General features: G+C 59.3%; 1 protein-coding gene across 1 annotated transcript; it reads right to left on the bottom strand.

Annotated features, from left to right (window-relative positions):
* Nucleotides 1–1497: 1497 nt before the first annotated feature.
* On the bottom strand, nucleotides 1498–6335 carry IRX4 (iroquois homeobox 4). Its single transcript, XM_059691867.1, has 5 exons — nucleotides 6201–6335; nucleotides 5436–5687; nucleotides 4514–4635; nucleotides 3411–3739; nucleotides 1498–2881 (listed from the first exon to the last, which is right to left on the bottom strand). Exons 1-5 carry the CDS (start codon nucleotides 6243–6245, stop codon nucleotides 2055–2057), a joined length of 1575 nt encoding a protein of 524 aa, XP_059547850.1. The 5' UTR covers nucleotides 6246–6335; the 3' UTR covers nucleotides 1498–2054.
* Nucleotides 6336–16732: the final 10397 nt, after the last annotated feature.

Consider the following 16732-nt stretch of genomic DNA (forward strand, 5'->3'; position numbering starts at 1 on the left):
CAAGGCCTCCCCCTGCCAGCGGGCTCTCGGAGCGCCGAGCCTTTAGAAATTGAGGGGTTTACTGTCAAAATGAAAATTTCACTTCAAATTATCTTGGCTGATGCTCGCTCGCCAGGCCGGGGGCTCCCGCCGCAGCCTTTTGACAGGCACATCAGCGGCGAGCTTCCGAACCTCGATAATATCATCCAAGAGAGCGAAAGTCAATACGGTGACAGCGCGCGGGCGGATACAATCCAATTACCGCGCGGCCCGGCAGCCTGGGCGCGGGGCCAGTCCCTCCCTGGGCACGGGGACCGCTCCCTCTGCTCAAGGTCTGGGCTTCAAGGTCCCACCGCTCAGAGTTGGGGCTCTGGCCGAGGTCCGGCCATTCGAGCCTCACCCCTCAGGGTGCCCCACAGCCCAGGTTGCCGACTTCTGGCCGCGCGGTTCCCTCTCTCGGGTGCGTAAATTCTCCCCAAGACGGGGTCCCACCAGCCACTCGGGCCTGCTTTGGAACGCCCCGGGCCGCAGAGCCCAGGCCTCGCGTGTCCCTCGAAAACTGTCCGCCGGCCCCCAGAGAGGACTCGCCCCTCCAGCTGGTGTCTCCGCGTCTGTCAATCGGACCGCGTCCGGGGCACGGGCCGCCATTCCTCATCGCTGCACCTAAGAGCCGCTCCACCTTTGCAGGCTCGCTGGCCTGGGGATCCGTCCTTCCTCGGTGGAATGAGGCCCAGTAGGGTCTTAGCAGAGGCCTTTCGGGCGAGAGGCCAGACCCTACTCCAGGGAACAGTGCACTGGCACGCCGCCCTCCAGGGCCCTGGAGCTGGCCAGGCACCTGCGGGATGGGGGTGAGGGGACCCCGTTCCTGAGGGAAGCCGGACGCTTGCTTGCGGAGGCAGGGCAAGGCCGCATCCTCCTATCCCAAATGGTTCTTCGGGTTTTGTCCCTAATCCTTACATAGCCCAGCGTGGGGTCTGAGGTCTACAGAGCACTTCCCCGACCTGGAGCCAAAGCCCGCGGCGGGGGACCTTTACCGGTGAGGCACCAGGTCCCAGAAGACCGAGGAGGCAGGGTTAGGAGCCAGGTGGGGCCCTGGAAGGCCGCACACTCCCGCACAACACGGTCCAAGGGCCGACTTCAGAGGAAAGGTGTCAAGGTTGTGATGTCTCCCTCCCTCCCCCACCAGGGCACAGTCCCAGGCAGTTTAGAACGTTTAAAAGCTATTCAAATTAATCTAGCCAAAGAAACGCCCATCGACTAAAAATTCAGGAGCCTGGTAATGGGGAGGGGAGGAGAGTTTAAAAGTGTCGGGTCTCTATCATATACTTCTATCAGAATCCTGAACGTGTATTTTTTTTTTAAAATTGCTTTACCAAACCCTGTCTTAGGCTCTGCAAGCAACTTCCTGGGGTCTCTGGGTCGGTACCCTCCCCGACTCCTTCCCTCGGTGATCAGCACCTGTCCCCCAACAGGTTCTCACATCCCTACCCCGGCACTGTGTTCATTTTGCAATGCAAACATCATCACTCGGTTTTATTGGTTTTGTTATATCAGCCTCTGACGCAGGCAATCACTGGTGTGGGCATACATTTAAAAAACATAATTTTATCAAGTTAAGAGTGTGCAATAGTGTAAATTCGGGGAAGTGTTTCGGGTGAGAATTATGTGCTGAGGATGAAAGCAGGTCAACAGGCTGAGGGGTCCTCAGACAGGGCATGGGCATGCCTCACACCCAGAAGACAGCGACACAAACAAAGCCTCGGAACTAAACCGGCCTCTCCATGTAAACTTTTGGACGTAAACTTTATGCTTCAGGGCGGCTGCCTTCTGCTCTGGGCGCAGCCCCATCCCACCCGTCCCCAGCCCCCGAGTTTGGGAATGGCCAGGGTGGTCGGTGGACCTGGCGCCGACAGATCTAGGGGTTTGTCCGTGGTTCCTGGAGACAGAGTTCAGATCCTCCCTCCAGGGCGGGTGGGCGGCCTGAGCATCGCTGCGCTCTTGCCTGGCTTTGGAAACTTGTTAGAAAAAGTCTTTGACGTGCAAGCCTCCCTCTTGGGCCCTGTGGTCCCGCGGAATTAAGCGCAGAAGGGCTTCCCACCAGCTTTGGGCAGGGCCAGCAGCTCCTTGGTGGTGCCCGCCGCAGGGGAGTCCTGGGTAGTGGTGGGAGGGAAGGTGCGGGCCAGGGGTGACGTCAGCACGTTGGCTCCGGCCCCTAGCGAGCGGCCCAGGGGCCCCGGGTCCAGGAGGGCACCCTTGGCGGTGGCCCAAGCCTGGTTCAAAGTGCTGTGCCTGAGGATGGGGTCGTGAAAGACTCCATCCACCCAGTTTCTGAGACTGGTTACCGGGGAGTCCTGGTGCCTGTCCAGGGCGCCGGAGGGGGACGGGGCTGCAGGTGAGGACAAGGGGGGCGCCAGAGAGACGGCCGCAGGGGCGGCTGGCCCTTGGCGCTTGAGCATGCACGAGGGAAACTCAGTCTGACTCAGGTGGGTGGCGGCGGCTGCAGTAGCCGTGTGCGCCAGGGACCAGATGCGCGGTTTGACCTCCAGGCCCGCAGTTGCCGCAGCCGGCACAAACCCCAGCTTGGCCTCGCAGGCCTGCGGGCCGCCACCGGCGCCCTGTTGCTGTTCCGGCCCCGCCACCACACTCTGGAGGCAGCTCCGGGCCCTCTCCAGGTTCTGGTCCAGGGCGGACCCGCCATCGGTGGCCAGGGGCATCCGGTGGGTGCCTGAGGCCTCTTTTCCAGGGGCACTGGGGCGGTCAGGCGCAGCCGGGATGCGTTCCAGGCCACCTTCCAGGGGCGGGAATGGCGGTTTCAACTGGCACTCCTGGGGCTCTGTCTCCAGCGGGTCGAAGTCTTCCAAGTCGCTGAGCTCAAGATCCTTCTCCTCTTTGCCAAGGGGCTCTGCCCAGGAAAGAAAGAGTAGTCAGTGGAGGGAGAGAGGATGGTGGGTTAATTAGGCTCCCATCTCCTTCTCCTCCCTAACTCTGTGTCTGTGGTTATGGGGTCTGGCCCTGGAGCTAGGAAAAGCAGCTAGGCCTTATTCCCTACCTCTCTTCTCCTCCAGAGGCGCCCAGACCCCAAACAGGCAACGACTGCGACTGTATTTCAGTCTCAAGTCAATGGTGGAGGGGTGTCTAATGTTTTAAACGTAATGTTGGATTCCTTCAAACATGCTCCTGGCTCACCACCACAGCCCGCAACACACACACACACACACACACACACACACACACACACACACACACTGGGCCCTGCTTGGGTCAGTTCATTCATTTGCTGCCCAGGCACAATCCCCGCCCCGCCCCGTCCCCCCCCCCCATCCCCTGCCTCCCCAAGGGTTCCATGCCTTTAGCTGTTTTAGAACCCATAGAGAAGGCCCAGGGAGTCCTGGCCTTGAACTCCAGCCCCAGCACCACCAGTTTCTACCCACCTTCACTCTTAGTGCTCTTGAGGGGCTCCTCCCGGGGATCCTCTTCTCCCCCCTCTTCCTCCTCGCCCTCCCCATAGGGCCGTTTCTCATCCGCGCACTTGTTCCTGGGTGGCCATGTCATCTTGTTCTCCTTCTTGAGGCGCCGGCGCGCGTTGGCGAACCAGGTGGAGACCTGCGTGAGGGTCATCTTGGTGATGATGGCCAGCATGATCTTCTCGCCCTTGGTGGGGTAGGGGTTCTTGCGGTGCTCCTGCAGCCAGGCCTTGAGCGTGCTGGTGGTCTCCCGCGTGGCGTTCTTGCGCCGTGTGCCGCTGTCCATGGTGCCGTACCTGGAGACAAGGGGCGCAATGGGGCGTCAGGAGGCTTCCAGTCCCGGTCCAGGGTGTGTGTTTATGGTCGTAAGACCTGGGTTGCACCCACGTTCTGACCTGCGCTGCTGCCCGCGGGGGCTGTTGTTTTGGGCTCAAGTGCAAAGAGAATGTTTATACTTGATTAAACTCACATGGAGCCTGGGCTCTTTCCTGAGCCAGGGAGGTGGCGGGTGGGGCCAAGCACAAGGCCTAGCCAGGTGTCTGTCGCTAGTCATATATATCTTCAAACCAGACTATGCAACGCCCACGGACAGAACTGGTCTTCAGCGCCCCTGGGGAGAATGCACCTGCATGACCTTTCTGCATATGTAATTGTCTCCCCTGGAAAGACGGGGCGTGTTGCCTGCTAGTGGGAAAGGACTTGCCCCCTTAGGTTCCCACCAGAGGGGCGGTGGGCTGGGTTGCACTTCTTGGGGTGGAGGGATCATCCCAGGCCTGGGCAGCAAGATGAGACTCCCCCAAACCACAGCGCAGTGAGGACTTTGGAGTCTAGACAGCTTGGGGTGCGGGGTGGCAGGTGGGAGACTGGAGACTCTTTCAACCGGGCTGGGGCTCGCCAGGTGGCGGGCTGGGACCAAGGTCTGGTCAGCTCAGTAAGACCTAAGAGAGGAATGCTGCTGGTCTGGCCTCCCCACCTTTCAGAGAGGCCCTGCGATGCTTGGGGTGGGGGTGGGGGTAATGGCTGATTGGAGCGCCAGGGCCCGGGTAGGGTGAAGAGGGTCAGCCCCTCACCTGTCATAAGCGTACTGGCCCAGCGCCGGCTCGTAGGGGTAGTAGGCGGCGGCTGCCGCGGCGGCGGCGGGCGCGAGGCCCGCATGCGCAGATCCTGGCGCGTCCTTGGAGTCGAAGCTGTTCTGTGGGAGCCCAGCAGCCTAGGGTCGCGCTTCCTTCCCGGCGCCACCCATTTCGACCTCCTCCCCTAGGCCCCTGGCTCCTGCAAGCTTCGCTCCCTTCCCCAGACTGTCCCTAGGGTCTAGGCAGCGATGAGGAGACTGCTGGGGCGTGTGGGGGGGTGGTGGTGGTGGTGGTGGTGTTGGGGGATTAGGGAATAGGTGCAGAGGAACTGGAGACAGGAGGCTGAGACTGCAGGGAGGAGGTGGGGAGAGGGGTGGGGGCAGCAGGAAAGAGGGTGAGGGAGGGATGGGGAATAAAGAGGGAGGAAAGGGAGGAGAGAAATGGAGAGGCGCCCAGGGGACTGGGTGAGATGCCAGGGAAGGAGGGGAAGGGAGGTGGGAGTGTGTGTGTATGGGGGGGGGGGTTCTTGGAGGAAAGGAGAGGTAGAGGGAGGCCAGGAGGAGTGAGCGGGGTGGGGAAGCTGTGGAGGGGGAGGAAAGCAGCGGGAGGGGGAGGGAAGAGCCCGTTCCCACAGAACCAGACATCGCATCAGAACTTAATAGTGATCTGAGAACAATCAGTACATTAAATACAGCGGTCCACCTGCCTGGTCGCCCCAACCGGGGGTGGAGTGGGGACGGAGCTGGTGATGTTCCCAGGGACCAGGCTTGGAGACACTTCTCCCACCTACTACAGCCCGGGGGACTGGGGCCTCGCGCCCCTTCCCCCCGAGTTGGGGAAAGTGAGTTGGCAAATCAAAGCGAGGGGTAGGGGCGTGGCGTGGCGGGGAAGGCTGGAGATACACCCTCTCCGCCCTTACCAGCGAGTAGAAGGCGGAGGCCTCGGATCCGTAGGTCACGTAGTTGCCATAGCCCTGCGAGCCGCCATAGGGGCCCCCATAGACGCCCAGCGCCGCGGCCGAGTTGAGCTCATGGCGCGCGGTTGCCAGCAGCCGGCTCTCATAGACCGGGCAGTACACTGGTGCCTGGGCCGAGGCAGCAGGCCCGGAGTCGGCCAGCGTGCGGCCACCGGATTCGCAGCACGTGCTCAGGGAGTTGGGGGTCATCAGGAACTGGGGGAGAGAGGGGCCGCAAGGAAGGGTGGGCCACCAGGCGCAAGGCTGGGGCCATGGGCCTCCATCCGCCCCGCCCCGCCCCACCCCGCCCCTCCCCATCCAGGAGGCCTTGCCCATTTCCTCTGGATCTATAGGGTCCATGCCAGACCGCGCGCCCCAAACTGCGAGGAGCCTGCGCACCCCAGTCCCCCTCCAGCCACGTGGGTCCCAGCCAATCCTGCCCAGGGGTGTTCATACTCTCCCTGAGGGGGTTCCAAGCCCTCGTGTGCCACTTCTCTACTGGGTATCTTGGGTGCCCTAAGGTGCAGCCTCAGAATGGGGAGGGGCGGGGGGTGAAGGTCAAATTAAGCGGGAACTGGGGCCCCCACCCGTTGGCATTTCTCAGTACCCCTGCCCTCCCCGGGGCTGGGCACTAAGAGCACGTGGCACAGGCCCTGCTCACTGGGAAGCGACATTGGATCGCTGGACTGCCAGCCAGCCAGTGTTTCCAGCCTCGCGGGGCCTCCTTACCTGGGGTGCCGAGGAGTAGGGGTAACCGAACTGCGGATAGGACATGGCGAGCGCGGCCCGGGGCCGGCAGGCGGGCCGGCGGGGTCCTGCGCGGGGGCGGGCGCGGTGCGGCCACTGCTCCCCGGCCGCCGGCTCCTAGGCGCTGGGGGCGAAGCAGGAGAGCCGGTTAGTTCATCCACACGCTCAGCAAACTTTCCTAACCCGGTTGGAGAGTGAGCCGCGGCGGCAGCCGCGATCCTTTTAGCTTCGCAATCCAGAGCCTCGAGGGGGCTTTGGGACGGACCGGCCTCGCAGTGGCGACACAAATACATATTTTGCAAAAAAGGAAAAAAAAAAAGAACAGTCTCGCGAACCCGTCAAGTCAGATGTGCGCGGCTTTAAGTGGCGGAAGCTCTGACGTCAGCCCACTCCGCAGCCCGGCCTGGCCGCCTACGCGGGTCACTCGGCCGCGGCACGGCCGGGCGGGGCACGCGGAGGGGCCAACACGCTTTAGCAAATGAATTTCATCCGCGGAGTCGAGATCAACGCGAAGAACAGCGTTTCTCCTTAGTCACCGAGGACGGGAGGCACTTTTAATTAGAAATTAATTAATGAGCAGCTGCTCCTCCCCGCACCACTGTAATCATTAGTCTCAATTACAAATGAGACGTATGAGGGACACACGAGTGAGCCTTCATGAAGATGTAATCAACAGTTAAAATGAGCCCCGCGCGGGCGCAGGCGGCCGCCTGGCCTCGGCTCTCCGCGCCCCTCCAGGTGGACAGCCGGCAGCTCCGCGGGCCGGGCGTGCAGCGGGCGCGGGCCCGACTGTTGTTAACCGGGAGTCGGCCACTTGGCTCCCACCAGTTCGAACCCCACTCCGGGATGGAGTTCCAGAATCAGATGCGACTGCAATAGTGTCCGCATCTGGAGATCAAAATGCCCTCTGGTGTGTGGGGCCTGGGGCCTTCCCCAGAGTCTGCCACTCCTGGGCTGGGTGCCCGAGGGCTGCGGGCTTGCCACCCTGGGCCCAGTGTCCCTAGGGAACGCCCCCCCCCCACGCCTAGCAGCCCCCTCCTCCTGAGAGTCCTCGCCGGGTGCCAGGCCCTCCTTTCCCTTCCTCCACTCCCCCAGCGGGCCGCACTCCCTGAGCCGCCCCTAGTCCCACGCGGCTAATCCCGGGACTGCCCAAAGTCCTGCGCGCTCGGAGAGGAGGCTCAGAGACTGCTTTGGGGCCCTCCCGCTGCTCTCGCTCCTCCGGGGACCTTGGTGGGTAGGCGCGATGGAGGGGGCGCTGAGCGTGAGGCAGAGGCAGAGGCGCCCTCCCCAGCCCGCTTTGCATAGCTCTGTGCCTGGAGCACAGTGATAGGTCTGGGGAAGGGCCGAGTGCCCACCCCAGGATTTCCACAGCCAGGTCTGGCCCCCAGACCTTGCAAAGCGGAGGCCAGCAAGCAGGCGGCAAGGGGCCGGCTTCGGGCCACCCTGAACTCGCTCCCTGCCTGGTGTGGTGCACCCTCCGGGGCCAGGGCTGGCCCCCAGCGCTCTCGACCTGCTCGGCTGCCCGCACTCGGCCGGAGGGAGCGCGCTCGGCGGCGCTGTGCAGACTTGCTGGGAAAGATTCCTGGGTTCAGACCTGTGAATTGCCCCAGGGTCACCCTCTAATTAATGATGACGTTCTCACTCTCTCCCCAGCTGCAAGCCTGGCTTCCAGAAACGAAATCTGCCTGCTCTGACAGCTCGGTTGAAGGTGATTGATGACTATCTGGAGACCACAGTACGCATCATATAATATCTGCTGCGTAATTGCTTTAATTTACAGATGAAAATACGAGTTCTCCGATCGTGTTGGATTGCAGCCGGCCACGTCCGAGCTGCTTGCAAAGGAAAAACATTGGCAATAATGAATAGCCGCTCCATGCAAATTATTCAGACAGTTTAACGTCTGTAGCCGGAAGAGATATATAAAGAACACGAGTCAAATGACATTAATAATTGTTTTTTGAATTCTGTATTGATTTCGTGGCAGCCGTGTTTATTTCTTTCTCACCTGAATTGCTAATATCACCTTCCTGTAAATAATAAGAAACTAGCCACCGGGGCTTCTTGGCAGAAATAAATCTCTCAACCTCACTCCGTCTTCCTCCTCCACTCCTCCCTTCCCCCATCATCCCTCCTCCCAACTCCTTCCAGTTTTCCGGCTTCTGCTCAGGCTTTTGCTGAAAGTCCTCCTACTTTCCATTATTTATTGTTTACAAACAACTCGCTCTCTCCTGGTAATGAGGGCCCAGCGTAGGGAGGGGCGCCAGGCAAGGGTGGATGAGGGCTCAGGGAGCAGGAATCCCATCCCGATGCAAAGGTGGCATTCAGCATCCTTTCCTCACCTATTCCCAGGCCGATTGAGAGCATTCAGCGGGCTGGGGAGTAAGCCACCAAGCCGTCCCCACCGCCAGTCCCTGCCGCATATCCAGACCTGACATCCACAGTTCCTTCCCCCAGACTCGGCCACAGCTCGCTGAAAACAGCGCCCCTGAACATAGACCATTTGTCTTCTGAGCTGCGTGCTCACTCTGAGAGCCGGGCAGGCACAAACCCTCCGTCAGAGGCTCTGGGGGGGCCTCCTTTGACTATCACTGCACTGTTTCCCGTTCCAGGATCAGTGTGTAAAATAGATGCTCCCAGCCCCTCCGGCCTCTCAAGGGCTGGAGACCATCTCCCTGGTCGTGAAACCCAGCTCACCGGCTCCACTTTAATAGGCCTCTGAACACGGATCCTTGCTTCCTACCCTGCCCAGACCCAGCCACCCCATTTGGGGAAGCTTGGTGCTGTTGGCTGCTCACCCAGACCTCACAAACCAATTCTGGAGGCAGAGTCAGTGGGCACCCCCGCTGACAACCTGTGTCCTGGCTGGGGTCCGCTTGCCCAAACTGGTGTACTTCCTGGGCCATGTTTGTCCCATAGATAACAACACCAGAATCACTATCAAGAGCCCTTCACTAAAAGGCCAAGCCTTGAGATGAGGCACCTGGGTTTCCCCTCCAAGAGCAGACGGAATAGGAGCATCACATCTCAGGTATCAACTAAGTGCACCTGCATAGACGGGGAGTGCTGAGCCCATGTCCCTCCAGAGACCCCTGGTTCTAAATACACCCTGAGCAGAACCCACTGGAAACCCCAGGTACCCCAGGGTCAGGACAGCAGCTAGGCTTGGATGAGGTACCCCCACTGGCCTGCTGTATTTCAAAGGAGCAGAAGATGCGGGGGCCTGAAGCCCGATTAGTCCCAAACATTAAAGGCCTGCTGGTCGCTCTCCCCTTAATTGTCGCCTGCTGTCAGAACCTTGGAGGGCCTCTGGGGAGGCAGGCCCCGCCCTGACCTTCTCCCGCTCCGGGGGCGACTTTCGCCCCTGCCATCAGGTGAGCCCAGGCACTCTCAGCTCCTGAGTCGTCCAGAGGCCACCCGGTCGCGCCCACACGGGTGGTCCAGCAAAGTTGGACGACTCTAGTCCAGCAAAGTTGACCCCAGGAGAAGGCAGAGGCGGGAGCACGCAGCGCTGGGCAAGGACCTTCTTTTCTGAGGCTTAGGGCCTAGGCTTGGGGCGCCTGTGCCCGCCCACTGCTCCTGGACACCCGGGCGGTGTGAGGGGCTAAGAGGCATACTGGATGCCGATGGCGCCACACTCGCGAACCTCGAGGTTGGCAGGCCACTTCTTCGTAGCTAGTCCTCTGGGGTCTCCCACAAAGCCAGTGGGGCGAGCTGCAGACGCACACATTGAATTCTCCTCCCCGAAACGCCCTCCATTGCAGGCGGCTCCCTCCGGCTCTCCTGCCGCGCCCCCGCCGCTCCCCCGCTGGACACCGCCCGAGGCGGGAAGGCGCGCAGTCCGGGTGTCCAAGCGCAGGCCCCGCTGGCCCGCGCTGGCCCCCGCGCCCCGCGCCATCCCCCGGCACCCCGATTTTGCAAGTTGCAGCGAACGCGGCGGCCTCCAGAGACCCCACCGGTAGGCAGCAAACTTTGTGCCCTCCAGCGCAGAAGCGATTCTCACAAAGTTTGCGCGGCCGAGCCCATTCCCTACCTGCGCTGGGGACGCGCCCGCCCGCGCCGCTCAGGCGCTGGGCCCGCGGGGAGCTGCGCGCAGCCCGGGATGCACCGGGAGTTCGCCACCGTCGCCGCCGCCCGCGCCCCTCGGCGACCGCGCGGAGCCTCCGCCTCCCGTTAGGGGGGGAGGGGTCTCGGAGCCCCAGGCGGGGGCGGGCGCGGGACCTCGCCTACCTGCGGTGGCGCCGGGCCACTACCGGCGGCCCGCCAGGGCTCTGCGCCGCCGCTCGGCGCGCGCGCTCCGGCGGGGAGCAGGCGACAACTAATGGAGACATTTCCAGGCGGAGCACCTGGCGAGCAGAGCGCGCCAGCGTCCCCAGGCGCCGCGGTCGTCAGCCGAGCCCGCACCGGTGTGACGTGGGCGAGCGAGCGAGCGAGCTGCTCCCACCCGGCCGCCCATTAACGCTTTCCCCCGCGGGCGCCGCGCACTTGCCAACTTTCCCCTCCGCCAGGCCTGCGCTCTGGGTACTTGGGGCGTAGGAGCTGGGATGAGGGCGCCCAGGGGGGTGGGGTGGCAGGGACACCAGGCTCAGAGAGGACGCCGAACTTAACAGCACAGCAGGAAGGCGTGCCGCCTCGATTTGGCCAAAGGCTCTGCCCGCTGTATGGCTCCAGGGGCGCTTGGGCTCTTCAGGGACCCTTAGGAGGCCAGTCCTGGTGCCCCGGGTTGTCAGGCCTGGGGCTGCCTGACAGAGGAGCCACGCCCCCAGACAGCCCTGCTCCTGCTCCTTCTGGGCCCCGGTTCCCCAGAATCCCCCCTTGACTGTGGCATCCGGCCCTGGAGGTCAGGTTGAGGCTCAGGTGGTCTGCTTCTCCTCGGAATAGGCGAATAGGCTGGGCTTCTTGGTTCTCAGGCCCTTCCCTTTCTTCCTTGCCACCCCCCCCCCCCCATCAACCCCATCGCATTAAGGGAGCCTAGCTTCTCTTGGTGGTGTTCATACTGGTCTCCACCCACTGGGCTCTTGGGGCAGTAGGCAGAGCAGTTCTAAAAAGCCTCGGTGTGGGTGTTACCAAGGCAACAGAAGCCCAAGACTGGGAGGCCTGACATGGGAACTTTCCAGGACTGTCTAGAGCCCTATTGGGCTGGACCTCTGGCCTGGGAACAATTGCAAATGGAGACAGCCTGTGGCCGTGTCCAGGAGGGAAGGCAGTGTCCTGGGTCCCAGGTCCATGCCTCCCTGACCCTCACTCTGCCAGCCCAGAACCCCTTGCCTTGGTCACCCTTCCCTTCCCACCCTCCCATCATTTTCACGTCAAAGAGACACAAATGTTCTGCTCATAATTGGTGGAGGTGTAATGACATTTGAGGTTTGTTGTCATGGATCATGTCTGAAAAGTTACTCATCCTGTTCCCCCTTTTTTTCCCCCCTCTCGAAGATATCTGCAAACACTGGAAAGGATATGCTTATCTGCTTACTTCCCCAAAAGCAGGCTGGGAGGGCGTTTGCCTCCAGGCCTCACCCATCCCTGCAGTTTTTCCGTGAGCTGGGCAGGGAAAGTGGAGAGCCAGCTGCCCCTGCTTGCTGCCCTGTACAGAGCCCAGAGCTTCTGGGGCTACTCTGGGAAGAACACAGCTTCGGTCTCTGGAAACACAATGGTGGGCTTCCTCTGGGCTACAGACCCATCAGCATCCACCCAGAAGTGTATGCCAGGGCAGCCCATGGGTCAACTCTCTGGGCTGATGGAAGGGGTCTCGGGGGGAGGGTGCCTTCAGTGGGCGGGGGCTCATTTTATTCTGCCTGGAAGGAAGTGGAGGAAAGGCCCCTTGGACCCTGGGATGGAAGGGCCTGGCTTAGGTCCTGATCCTGCTGCTCAGTTCCCCTTCCTTGTCCTCCTCCTTCAGGCCCTGCAGGATGCTCCTGGCAGGGCCCTGGGGCCAACGGGACAAGCTTGACCCTCCCTCTCTGCAGAGCTCACCTGGAACTTAGATTCTTTTCATAGCTGAAGATAAGCAAGGCAGTTTGTGCTTTACAACCTTGATTTGGAGATAAACTGCAACTTCACTCAGGCCTCTCAACAACAGCAAACCGCAGGCGCAGGCAGGTGGAGAAAGGAGCCCAGGGCAGTAGCAGCCTGAAAGGCTCCCTTCCTCCAGGTGGTCCACAACCCAACAGCCAGGTGTCATGGGGGCTCTCTTGCCCTTCCTTGGGAGGCAGGCCGCTCCTTCAATGACGCCCCCAAAGGCTTGACCTTGCCCTGGACCCTAGGCCATGTGACTGGAAGCATCGGCAGCCATACGCCGCCCCTCTGCCCTGGACTCTGGGCCAGGGGATTTGCCTCATCCTTCCCGCCACATCCCAGGCCTCCCAGGCTGCTGCTCTGAGGAAAGGATGGAAATACCCAGGTCTTGGCGAGGGGGCCTGGCAGGGAAAGTCCCTTTTTGGCATCGGTGAGTGATTATTCCAGAAAGAGAGACGCATCTACGGCCACCTCCGGAGGACAGCAGTCCTCCCAGGCATGGGCCCTGTGCTGTGACAGGCCAACAGCCCTCCCCCTTCCCAGGCATGTTCCCACCTCTGGTCAATTATTGCTCCCTGATGGATCCATCTTCTCTCAGTCCCTCCTTTGTTTCTCCTGCTGGCAGCGCCATGGAGTGCAATCTGAAACAAGAGTCTCTATGCCCTAGGGCCTGGCCATGCTGCTGCACCTCCCCTTGGCCTGGACTTTGCTGCAACATGCAGAGGCATCTGCTGGTTGAAATTGCTGTGCAGGAGCTGACAGGGCCGGCTCTGATACTGCCCTGTGCTTGCTGTGGCCAAGGGGCCCACAGCCTCATTCTCCCCACTCCTGGGGACCCAGGAGGGGCAAGAGGCTCTTACTCAGGTCAAGGAGGAGGGTGTAGACAGCTTCGTACGACCACTGGCACTAGTGTCCCAAAGATGCCCTTGGAAGGGTCCACCTTTGGAAAGGGCTCCTTGGCCTGACTTAGCAATGGAGCAGTGTTTCAGGGCCAAGATCTAAGGGGTGTAGAGTGGGAAGTGGCATCTGACCCTGAGGCTCCTGGCTTTTGTGTGATCCCCAACCTCCTAGGTCCGCTGGCCCTTTGGCTGCAGGGGTTCCCCCCCACCCCCCCCGCAACGTCCTTTCCCCCTTCGTGGTGCAAGGCCAAACTGGAATTACCAAAAGAAGGTTTCTTTTTAAAGCAGAGACAGTGACACGTGGCCTGGCCACGGGTCAGAGTTGCTTGCTCTCGCTGCACCTGGTGATCTCGAGTGGCCTGAGGGACAGGGAGCCTCAGGGCTCTGGTCTCATTCTTATTTCCTGCTGTTCGGTCCTCATGAGGTTGGAAGGAGGCTGAGTGAGCAAGGGTTAGACCCTTTTGTCTTTCTCCTTAGTTTAGGAATAAATACAGCATTGTGTCTATAACACTGAAATGCGCCAATGATTTTAGGGGGAGGTTTTTATTATTAAAAGTGAAAGATTGCTAATTCAGACAAAGCCTGTAGTCTGTACATTTAAACTTGAAATGTTTACCCAGCACAGCCTCAAATCACAATCATCCTGGCTAGAAAAGCCACCCAAATGAGATGGAGTTATTTTACATTGTAGAGAAAGGTAATAGTACACACCATTGCTCTGCAGTTTGAATATCCTTTTGAATTCCCCGTCATAGTTTTAGAAAGGAAAATCTTTCTAGGGAGAAAATAAAATGTAAACAGGTATCCTAAATGCATGAGTGGTATTCAGATAAGGGACCTCAGAAACATTAAACAGCTGATGAGGGAGGGGTCCTCAACCTAGGCCTCTCCGGGTGTCGGGCCTGGAATTTGCACAAAGAATATATGCGCTGAAGCCCAGGTTCACATGCCTTCTCCTGCAATTGGACAAGAGTAAGAAACATCGTACAAGTAGAAGGTGACAAGCTACCAGATGGCACCTTCACAGGTCAGTAAGTAAATGAGATAAATTGGGGATGGGAGAGGTGCACACGTGATGTCAGCCGTTGGTTTGGACCCTCGCCTACCCCCGGGGCACCTGTTCTCAGGCTGAGTGGCCCTCGGCAAGTTGGCATCGTGGTGGGTCGGGTTTCTGGAACTCTGTGGGGAACTCTGCTCAGCCAGGGCTCCAGAAGGGACATATTGGGGCTCATGACTAACGTTGGCCACTTAGTGTTCCATTGTCTGCAGTTGAGGGGCTGACTCGCACTTGCATGTAGCTGTCCTGTGCATTCTGGTGTGTCCCCTTGGAGGGGTGATTCAGGAGGGTGTGAGGCCATCCAAAGCCGTCTGGAAATGAGAGTATTCCTTCCATCTCCGATGTCTGTGCAAGGTTCCATGTTCCACCTTAGGCGTCAGCATTGTAGCCTGGTGCCCACTAGTGACCAGCATAACCACCAGCTTTTAATTACTGTGGCAGTAAATCACACAGGAATGTCCCCCGGGAGTTAGCTGATTTTTTTTTCCTATATAAGAAACCATTTCAGAGTATTTTTGAAATTCAATTAATTGAAGGCTCCAGATAAAAGGAACACATTCTTAATGGCTTTAAAATAGCCCTGGGGGCGCAGAGGGAGCACGGAGCTGACTTCAAAGTGCGATAGAAAGACTTACGTCTTTACTTTAGAAGTATCCAGATCAATGACTCGGTCAAAATTACTTATACATTTAGCAACCTTTTTATTTTCTGTTTGAAAAGGACAGAAAGAGATGCTCCTCCTCCAGCCAGTGATACAACAGCTCCTGGAGAGGAACCGTGGTTCCCCCACTCACCGAAGTGGCCTTGGCTCTTTGCTTGGGACCTGGCTCCCGCACAGGGATCAGGGAAGCAGGTGGCATTACTTTTGCAATGGAGGAGGGGATAGGAGGGTCCTGGGGCTGCATGTTTGACTTAAACCATGGCAAGCTATTCTCTCCCAGGCCTGGAGGCGAGAAGTCTGGTATCAGGGTGCAGGCGGGCTGGTCTCTCTGAGGCCTGAGGGAGAATGTGCTGCAGACTTCTCCCAGTTTCCAATGGTTCTGGCCATCGCTGGCATCCCATATAGACACACTGCCCTGACCTCTGCCTCCACCCTCATGCAGCGGTTTCCTGTGCGGGCCTGTCTGTGTCCAAACCTCCCCTTTTGGTGAGGAGACATGTCATATGGATTAGGAACCCCCCTAATGATCGTATCTTAACCAATTACATCTGCAATGACCCTGTTTCCAAATAAGAGTTCCAACATAGGAATTTTTTGCAGACACAATTAACCCATAACTGAGGGGTACCCTGAAATGCCACATCTTCCCTCCCTACCTCATCACCACTGTAGGGTATAGCTACTACGGCATAACAGAGTCACCACAAACTCAGCTTGGCCATATTGGCCTGCTTCCTGCTGGGACATTTGGGGGCCCAACAATCTTTTCTCATTTTGTTCTCTTTATGTCATTTCTCACCCGAGCTGGCATCATTTTTGCTGAAATACTTTTCTCAGGAACTTTGGGGCCTTCTGTGGGTTTCATTGGCGTTCACTGCATTGGGTTTTTTCCAGGTACTCTTTCTCACTCCTGGCCTCCCGCTGGGCCAGCAGACCCCTGGCGACTGAATTCTGTGACCTTGGGTCTTTCTGAGGTTTTAGCACAAGGTTGTGCTACAGCCCTGGTGGCCATGCTGGACTCTCCCTGGTCCTGATTTCTCTTGTTCCCAGCCTGCTCCATGTTGGCGGTCTCTAGCCAGAGAATTGCACTGAGGTGGTGACCAGCTGATGGGAATCAGTACTGCTGCCCATGCCGAGGCCCCTCTTGCTGCACACTGGGCAGACTGCACTTTCCTGTCACCTTGGAGTCAGGAGTGACCCTGTGACTGCCTTTGGCCAGTGAGATGTAGACATAAGCCTTCAGAGCCAGCGAGCACTCCACCCCGTTTCCTTCCACCTGCCACAGCAAACAGCTGTAGGTCAGATGGTGGAGGCTCCCTGACTGCTACCTGCCTGGTGAACAGACCAGGAGAGCATGAGCCAGCCATGGGTTTAAGCCCCTGAGATGTTGGGATTGTGTATCACAGCAACACAGCCTGTCCTATCTGATTGGGACAGTGCGACTCTTTTGCAAAGTCAGATTAATAATGCTAGGATGTAATTGAATATTGTTATGTGATTATACAATAATTGTCAATTATATAATTACTAGGGGCCCGGTGCACAGAATTCGTGCACTGGGTGTGTGTGGGGAGGGGAGTGTCCCTCAGCCCAGCCTGCCCCCTCTCACATACTGGGAGCCCTCAGGCGTAGACCCCCATCACCCTCCAATCGCAGGATCGGCCCCTTGCCCAGGCCTGACGCCTCCGCCAGAGGTGTCAGGCTTGGACAGGGGACCCCCATCTCCCCCTGATCACTGGCTCTGGCCCCTACCCAGGCCTGAGGCCTCTGGCCCAGGAATCATGCCTGAGCAGGGAACCCCCATCTCCCTCTGATCGCTTGCTCCACCCCCTGCCCAAGCCTGACGCCTCTGACCCAGGCTTCAGGCCTGGGCAAGGGGACC

The sequence above is a fragment of the Myotis daubentonii genome, chromosome 4 (assembly GCF_963259705.1).
Source record: "Myotis daubentonii chromosome 4, mMyoDau2.1, whole genome shotgun sequence".
NCBI classification, from domain to species: domain Eukaryota; kingdom Metazoa; phylum Chordata; class Mammalia; order Chiroptera; family Vespertilionidae; genus Myotis; species Myotis daubentonii.